Source organism: Apis dorsata, unplaced genomic scaffold, assembly GCF_000469605.1.
Source record: "Apis dorsata unplaced genomic scaffold, Apis dorsata 1.3 scaffold_293, whole genome shotgun sequence".
NCBI lineage: Eukaryota > Metazoa > Arthropoda > Insecta > Hymenoptera > Apidae > Apis > Apis dorsata.
This window is the reverse complement of record NW_006263568.1, coordinates 601,603-610,857: the sequence shown is the minus strand read 5'-3', so window position 1 is coordinate 610,857 and position 9,255 is coordinate 601,603. Positions and strand designations below refer to the sequence as shown.

General features: G+C 28.1%; 1 protein-coding gene across 11 annotated transcripts in view; it reads right to left on the bottom strand.

Annotated features, from left to right (window-relative positions):
- Positions 1-252: 252 nt before the first annotated feature.
- Positions 253-9,255, bottom strand: part of LOC102670810 (potassium channel subfamily T member 2) — a 152,960-nt gene continuing 143,957 nt past the window's right edge. For 6 of the 11 annotated variants that reach the window (XM_031511156.1, XM_031511159.1, XM_031511160.1 and 3 more), the window contains 9 exons: positions 9,006-9,014; positions 6,238-6,343; positions 6,039-6,166; positions 5,482-5,733; positions 4,952-5,144; positions 4,312-4,497; positions 3,863-3,994; positions 2,259-2,372; positions 253-1,600 (listed from right to left, as the gene is read on the bottom strand). In XM_031511156.1, coding sequence (XP_031367016.1) covers positions 713-1,600; positions 2,259-2,372; positions 3,863-3,994; positions 4,312-4,497; positions 4,952-5,144; positions 5,482-5,733; positions 6,039-6,166; positions 6,238-6,343; positions 9,006-9,014 — 2,008 coding nt within the window. In that variant the 3' untranslated portion in view covers positions 253-712. The remainder of the gene's footprint in view (positions 1,601-2,258; positions 2,373-3,862; positions 3,995-4,311; positions 4,498-4,951; positions 5,145-5,481; positions 5,734-6,038; positions 6,167-6,237; positions 6,344-9,005; positions 9,015-9,255) is intronic. The other 5 variants (XM_031511162.1, XM_031511154.1, XM_006617156.2 and 2 more) reach the window with 5 other exon arrangements.

Sequence of the window (9,255 nt, the reverse complement as noted above, 5' to 3'; positions counted from 1 at the left end):
GATAACATCTGATAATATCTTTTTTGAATAATAGTATTATTATTTGGTCAGTTAAAATATTTTGTATATTTTGTGTATTTCACATTTTGAAATATAATTATCAATTTTTAGAAAGCTGTCAAAAATTATCATTGCTTTCTATTAGATATCAATAGTAAATAAGTATAAAGATAAATACTTTTAAAATAAAAAGATCGTTGAAATCAATGATCACTTATCATTTATCATTTATCAAATAAATTTTTTAATAAATAAAACCAATCACGACAATGGTCAGAAGAAACACAAAATCTGCCCAGCTCTGCTTAAGATATACAAAAATGAAAGATTATCAGCATACTGGTGTATCACAATTGCGACTCTACGATGTCGCGTTTAGGTCCCCGATGATTGCGACAAACCATGCCATCGCCATTAAATCTAAACTGAAATTACTATAATAGAACGAAGTAAAAAATTCGTTTAAACAGTTCATCTTGTGTTCATTTATTTCGTCACAGTCATCGATACGTATCACTGAAACACCTTGCTCTCCGGCCACTTTCCAATTACGATCATTATATAATCATCATTTCAATCCCACTAAAATCGTCGACAATCAGAATGCTGAGAGATAACATCCCACCTAGTGATTTTGACGTGTCATGTGGGAACGCTACAGCCATTTGTTTCGCACCACGCCGGAGAGCCTGCGTCCCCACATAAGGTTATATCATACGATTGTCCCTTGTATATGCTGAGGATCCTGCGTACCACCTTGAATTTGAGGTGATCCTAATGGGCCCTGGAGGATTGGTGGATCATATAATCCGCCTAAAGATCCACCTAAACAAGGATCGATGTTAGATCCGAGGGCAGCAGTTAATTCTGGCATAGATGGCAGACCAACATCTAATATTCCAGTGTTGCTGGCGCCACCTATCTGAGAACCTTCCTCTGGCGGCGTTACTTCCAGACCGATAGAACCATTCAGAGCTATTTTAATTGGGTTGTGGTTTGATGGATGGGATAATGCACCTAGACCTATATCCTCCAGACTACTCTTTCTTCTACTCATCGTCAATCCTTGTCTTAACGAATTGCTGCGTCTCAGAAGAATGTCGTCAACCACTCTTAACGAATTGGAACGACCACGTAAAGTACCAGCTACCGTTGGACTATCTGGTAAGGATAAGGAATTCGATTTTGTGGTGCTCAATGGAGGAGCTCTGGGTAGACCTATTCCCGATCCTCGACGACTTCCCGCTCCGGCGCCTGGCAATCCGGCTGAGGCTACCGCTGCACTCATCTGCGATACCAACTGAGCTGAACAGAAACTGATGTTGCTTTTCCGTCTGGAGTTGTGTCGCTCGAAGGTCTTTTGCGCTGAGAATGGACTTGGTCGCACCAAATACACTATGTCGCCTTCTTCGAGCTTCAGGTCACAGCTGGGATTGATAATCACATAGGACAAGTTGTTTCGTTTCTCGGAGACATCATCATAGTCGGCTACTGGCAAATTCAAACATTCCATTCGGGAACGTACTAAATTGGCGATCTCTGCTCTCTCGATCTGCTGGGCATGGTTGTCTCGCGCTTCATCACCAAGGCTCACCGAATACTATTTATAGAAAAAAAATAAGATTTTTAGTTTCAAGAATAGAAAAATGAATTTTTTTTTGAATATACGAATAATACATTGTTAGTGCTTTTCCAAATAGTTGATTGATAATATAATGATGAGATAAATATTATTTTTTAGAAATTTTGACATTTTTTAATATTATTATAATATTTATTATAATATAATAATATTTAATATTATATAATATTTAATTTAGCATTATAATAATTTCATCAAAAACTTATCAATCACCATCCCTTTAATGTTAATACGATTAATCATTAAAAATTCAAGTGAATTTTCTCGATGATCCCATCGAGAGAATATGCAGTGAAGACGAGCAGAGAATCTTGAGCGTTAAAGTCGAAGCCATTGACTGCTTGATAAACACTTGTCATGCGTTCTGCGTTAATAGATGGCGTGTCGACGAGCTTTTCATACACCAGCATAAGGAAAATCAAGATGTAGAATACAGCGATAGAGAAATGATTAGACAGAAAGTTTTATTTTAGAGAAAAATAGAGAAAAATAGAAATAGATATGCAGCGTACGAGAATTGTACAAAGAGAGAAAAATAATAGTGGACAATACACATAGACAAAAAGTCGATCAAGAGAAATAAACGATGACCAGACAATTTCGACTCTATACTCACGGCTGAGGCACCTTTGTCGCGAGTGGCGCAATTCGCTAGGCACGAACCTGCCGCCGAATTACGCACCTTGTACGTCACACCGACGCCGGCATCGCTCTCCGCGTCTGAGTCGCCCTGCCAAAACGATAAGCAATTCTACTAAGGATAGCCCATCGTTGTCGGAATTTCGCACGCACATTTGATTGTGCTTTTCATTTCGTTTCGTTTTTATCAGTGTACATGAGATCAATAGTTATTCTATGATACGATTCGACAAATATATATTCATATTTTGTTGTTGAGTTTACTCCGTCGAAGAGAAAGCGTAGAATATATAAATTCACAAGATTATTTAGAATTAGACAATTATTTTTTTTTTTAATATAAGTAAATTTTAATGGAATTGTTAAATATTATAGATATTTATGCAAATTAAAATTTTTGATGACAGAATAAATAAGCTTGAAATATTATAATATGTATTTTACATTAGATATTTTATATCTTCTTGCATATTATATGTATTTCATTGTTCTATATTTTTATAAATTTAAATTTCCTAGTTAAATAAAAAATAAAAATTGTAGATAATAATAAATAATTTGAAGTAAAAATTGTGAAAATGGATTTGAAAATTTTAAAAATAAAATTTTATTTTTAATATTAATTAATATATTTCTAAATTTGAATAAAATAAAATTTAATATAGATCATTAAAAAATTGTGTCTGATATATTATGTCATATTACTAATAAATATATTTTGATAATTTGAAATTCAGATTCAATGATATTTTAATATTACATAAAGTATTCTGAGTATTTATTTTTATTATTAAAAATAATTATTATTATTATTAAAAATTTATTTTATGAATATATAATGATTATATAAACATAATATTCTATTGTATTAAAGTTCATAAGTAAATTTAAAATATAGTAAATATTTCATTACTAGAAATAGCTTTCACTGTCCAGTTCATATATATGTTTCAAAAGGATTCATTTACATATATCACAAGTTCCTATAGATGTCAATTATTATTGTGCCTATTTGGTAAAAATCTAATTATCATAAATCATATCGAACAATCGATCTCTATATTATCTATCAACTAATGTCAAAATATTACAAAACATTTTAGATCACAATAATCATGAAAAATAAATATATCATCTATAGTTACAAATATATTATTCTACATTCTACATTTGAGAGTTATTATATATTCAAAAAAAGAGGGAAAAAAATTATCGAAAGAAGCTTTTCGATCGAAACTAATATATAATGAATAATGCTTATAACATGATGCAGGTTCAGAAACGAACAGGATCGAAGGACGTGCCACGAGCATCGTTTAAACAAGATGCAAGTTCCCTACGCTCGTTTCACTCTTGTTTCAAAGGAATTGAAAAATTTCTAAGAACGCTGCACGAGCTGACATTGGGACAGAATACAGAGCAAGAGATAGAGCAGGAATACAACCATGCGCTACTCACAGCCGCCATTCAAAAAGTCGTTTCCTACCCTTATACGAATATATATAGTACATATATAGTATATAGATCAATCATTTATAATCAAAATCTTTCATTATGAAAAAGAAATAATTATCTACTCACGTGTGATGTATCTGAAACAGTAGTATCTTGAGTTCTGTAAATCCCAATGGGGATCTCGCATGTCGTTGAACAAAGTTTTTGGTAAAGTCTGCCATAAGTTCTTATCCACATGTCATCCTTCGTGATTCTCATCTGTAATTAAATGGATAATAAAAATAATTTGAAAGATGAAGCTTTGGAAACTTAAATGTAATAAGTATAATTATGAAGTTAGATAGAAAGTGTGAATAATTGGAGAGCAATTAAAATTAATTATTTTGGAATGTAAACTAATTATGTGATTAATGTATTATTTTTGATAAAAAAAAACCTGTTCAAATGATAAAAAATAAATGAAATAATTTTTCATAACAAATTTCTATTCTTTTGAAACTTTCAATATGAATATTTGTTAAAAATTATTTGTTTTTATTAAGAATAAAAGAAAAGATAGAGGAAAGATATCTTACCGATGTTAAAAAACCAGATCCTGGCGCTTGATCCACTCCCAATAGCAATCTTACAAAGGTTATCATATAATCTTTTACAAATGCTTGATAAAGAAGTGTATCCAACATGGAGGCACTGAAGACACTACCAGCCGCGAAAGGCAATCGAAACATATAAGATATATGCGAACCTCTTTCCTTTTCTCTCTGTTAAAACAATTACAATTATAATTAAAAAAAAATTTTTAATTATTCCTAACAATTTAATTTTTAAAAATTTTTTATAAAGATATATTCTTACTTCATATTTATATAGTAAATAACAAAATTTTCTGTATATGTAGGTATATATAATATCAAAGTAAAGATGAAGAGTATGTATACTTATAAATTTGACAAGTAACGTACGCAATAGAACACAAAGAAGTCTAAGACAAACAATTTTCTATTGTCAGGAAATCAAGCCTTATTGAAACTTTAGTTACTTAACTAGAGAACACCTCTAGCATTTTATAGATTAACTAAAGTTATAGAAAATACCAGAGTATACTTGAATGCAAATTCTTATTTCATTTTGAAACGAAGAATGTTAATCTTCTATTTGTATTCAAAATAATCACAAATTACTACTTAATTTAATAATCATTGAATTAATCATTACCGAAAGATCAAATTGTGTTCTTGAATACGTGTTCTTCGAAAAGTGATGAGAATTAGTATCGAGAACAACAGGAAAAGATACCTTTTCCATTTTGCTGAGATGAAGAGCGTATTTGTCGTGTGCCCTGAATTGCATGAAACGCATATTGCTCGATTGTGAGAGTTCGGTTATGCTTTTTATGCTAGGAAAGAATCTGCAAATACATAAATAATATATTAGTAATATTCAACATAAAATGAAAAAAGAATTGAAAAATCATTTTGTATATATTTTGCATATTTTATAATCAATTCTTTCAACTTAATTTTATTCTAATTAAATATAATTTATACGTAATATTTATTATAATTTTTTATAATTGCTACTTTTTTACAAAAGAAGTAAAATTAAAATATTTCTCTTTTGCATATTTTGTAACCAAATCTTCCTCCAAATTAACTTTATTCTTTTAATAAAATATAACTTATGTATCATTTTTCATGACTTACAATCATTATTTTTTTGCAAAATTTTTTTGCAAAACCACTTACTTAAACATTGTTTGAACTGCTACGATTGTATTACAATCAGCCAAGGTATCTTCCTCAGCAGAATTGCTAAGTTCTTTGTTTACGACCACCACATTCTCTGCAAGAGTGATACCAGCGCGAAGAAGATCGTCCAAACAGTCGATAGTTCCTCGCATCCAGTATACCAAAGGAAAATAGGATACAGCATCGAGGAACGCAATTTCCGGAGTTCGTTCCAACAGAAGAATGATTGGATTCAACGATGTTTTTGATCTAACGAAAATCCCATTCATTAATATTATATTTTGAAAGACTTCATAATTTGTTTTTGATAAAAGGTTTGATTATTAGTAATAATATAGAAATTTCAATTTCTTTCTTTCTCTCCAATAAATTTTTATTTATTTGAGATATGTTTCACATATGGAAATATTGAAATCAGAATCAGAAAATATTTAAAATTTTCATAAAAACTTGTCAAATAGAAATTAAAAATTCTGTAAATTTTTCTTCACTGTTGTTTAAATTTTTATTCTTATAATTTTGAGATTAATATTATTTTTTTTTTTTCAGGATACCTAAAATGAGCTCTCAAAGGTATTATGAAGTTATAGATCCCATTACTAGCGTAATCAGCTGCCAAGATAATGGTCTTGTTTTGCCAATTATACTCTTTGGCGTTTCTGTAGGCACAATGTGGGCATACCTAACAATTAAGAACATTTAATTATAATTTTTTCATTATTATTTAGATAAGTAATTTCACAAGATATTTACCTGTGCAAGTTGAAGACAACATAATGGTTTCTTTTCTTTTAACAGATAACATAATGTTGGTGATACGCCTATGAAGGGTGATACAGGTGGAAATCCCTTAACGATCCTATAAAAATATTTGATATTTATTATATTAAAATGTAAAATATAATAATTTCAATATTTGCTTTCTAATAATTGGTAGATGATTTAAAATAAATTTATTAATAAATGTTCTTTATAAATAATATTTATTATATATAAATATTTTTTTAATTATTGTATTGATTTTCGATATCTATATAAATTTTGTATATCATCATTATTGAGAAAATATATTTCTATATTATAGGTCTGGAATGCAAATGGTATCGTGCCAACATATCGTGATAACATTCTTGATGCAGTAGTAAAATGTGAAATAATATCGTCCACGTGGGTAAGATTTCAAGCATGTGCGAATATATAAAATGATGAAAATAATATTAAATTTAATGAAGAAATTAAAGAGATTAATAAATTTTAATTTTAATTTTAATTTCTTAAAAAAGAATTATTTTCAATCATTAAATTATTTAAAATAATAAATTTTGATATAAGAATATTGAAATCTACATGCATGCAAAAATTAAAATATTTCATAATTTTATTTTTGCTTATTAGTTATTTAATACAAATTGATTCTTACGTATTTATAGATAAAATTGAATTATAATTAAAATTCTCATTCTCTTTAAATAAATGAAAATCATATTTATTATTTAAATTATCAACACATTTTTCAACATTTATACATGGCCGATCTTATATGGATGTAAAAATGCATGTAAAAATAAATTAATGTAGTTCTCACGATATTCTTAAACTACTAACTCTAAAATTTTGTATTTCTCATGCAAACTTGCGTGTAAATGACACAATGTCCCAAGAAATTATGTGGAATAATAATAATAGGTTATAACTTATTTAAATCATTTAAGGAGATGATTTACATAATAAAAATATCGAATAATATTGTTAATGCGATTATATAACATATTTTTAAATATAAGAAATTTTAAAAATTTAAACTCTAAAAATTTAAATTCTTGTAATTTTTTAAAGAAATTAAAATTTCTTTCTTGAAACTTTTCAAAAACTTTCTATAAAAGGTATTCAAAGAATTTTACAATGTAATACCTAATAAATATATTGCTCATAACGATATCTCTCAAATCAATCAAATTCACTATAGAAAATTCACAAATTAAAATTAAAGAATTTAAATTTTTCTCTAAAAATTCTATAAATTTTATAATTTTATAATTTATAATTTAAATATTTTAAGAATTATTAATAAAATTTGTTAACATTTTTATAAAAAAAATATTAAAGAATATTACAACGAAATACCTGACAAATATATTTCTGAATCAATTCATCGTAACTTCGTTTATCTTCGATAATATCGAACTTCGATATTTCCAGACCTCATTCCAGACGTCGAATGATTTAAAGGAATTAAATGGGAGAACTAGGATGCGAATGATCTGTTAATTAATAAATTCCTGTATTCGCGCGACCTCTTTATCAACTTCTTCCGCCATTTTTTCTTTTCGCACGTACCTCACGAACACATTCTACTAAAAGATATATGTGCATGCTATAGAAATCAATCTTTTAAAATATGGACTAATTCACCATTTCTCCTTGTTTATATATATTTATATATTATTCAGTTTCAGCTAAGGTAATTGATAGTAATGTATTTTGTTTATTGAATTGTAGGAAATAAGAGAGAGAGAGAGAACGTGTGGGATTCAAAAATCGAATTTTTTTATTAATATTACGAGTGAAGAAAAAGTATTAAAAAGCAAAGAATTTTAAATTTTATAAAGAAAATTTTGTTCTAGATAAAAACTTGAAGATAAGGAAAGTTTTGGTGAATATTTTTCTTTTTCTTAATATCGATATAGGTTAACTTTTATTTTAAATAATAAACATTCATAAGTGTGAACATCTTTTTCATAGAATTTTAATTGAACATTTGACTTAAATGATACACAATCTTTTAATTGAGATATATATTGATATGCAAATTTAAAGATTTATAAGTTTTGATTGTATTGTTCTTGCATTATTTATTTAACATTATTCAAATTACGTATTATTAATAATAATAATAGGTAATTCAAATTATTTCTTGCGATTATTTCGTAATTAATATTAACATAGATAATTTAAATTTTAATCCATTAAATAAATGGTCCTGTCATCGACGTACTAATATCTCAATTAAATTATTATCAAAATATTACATAAAACTTTCAACTTGAAATAGAATTTATATAACTATAGAATTTAAAATAACTTCTAATTTCCAATTTAAACTTTAATTTCTGATCATTCATTACTTTCTTCCATTATCTAATTTCTAAAATCTAATATCAACTAAATATAACAAATTACAAATTAATTCTTTGATATCTAATATTTTTTTAAAACAACATTTGCACTATTATTGTAATATTTAATAAAACAAACATATTTTCTTAAACAAATGCTTTACAAAAATTAGAAAGAATTATAAAAACTTATTAATTACAGAATCTGATCTAACCTAACCTAACTTTAATCCAAGAAGATCAAGATGTAAATAAAACAATAATCTTTCAAATCTCCACAAGATTTTCAACATTTTCCACTTCAATTTTTCATCATTCCCCAAATGTTCTCTTCTCCAACAGGCAAGACGATAGAAAGACAAGTTTTTTTATTACATAAAGCGTGAAAAAAAACGTGAAACTCACCCTTTGAAACTGCTGGGCAAAGGTGGTGCGTGAAGACGGTAGTGCATAAAGACGATGCGGGAAGGAAGACATCGAAAACATCCATTGAGGACATATAAGGTGTCAGGCAGGAGACAGCATCGAGCAGCAGGATTCAACACCATCGACGCGCCGATTAGCACAGGCATCAGAGGTACATTCAGAGACAGACCGACCATCAAACGTAAACTTTGCGCTCAATTGTTATTCCGGAGATGGTTGAATGACAGGC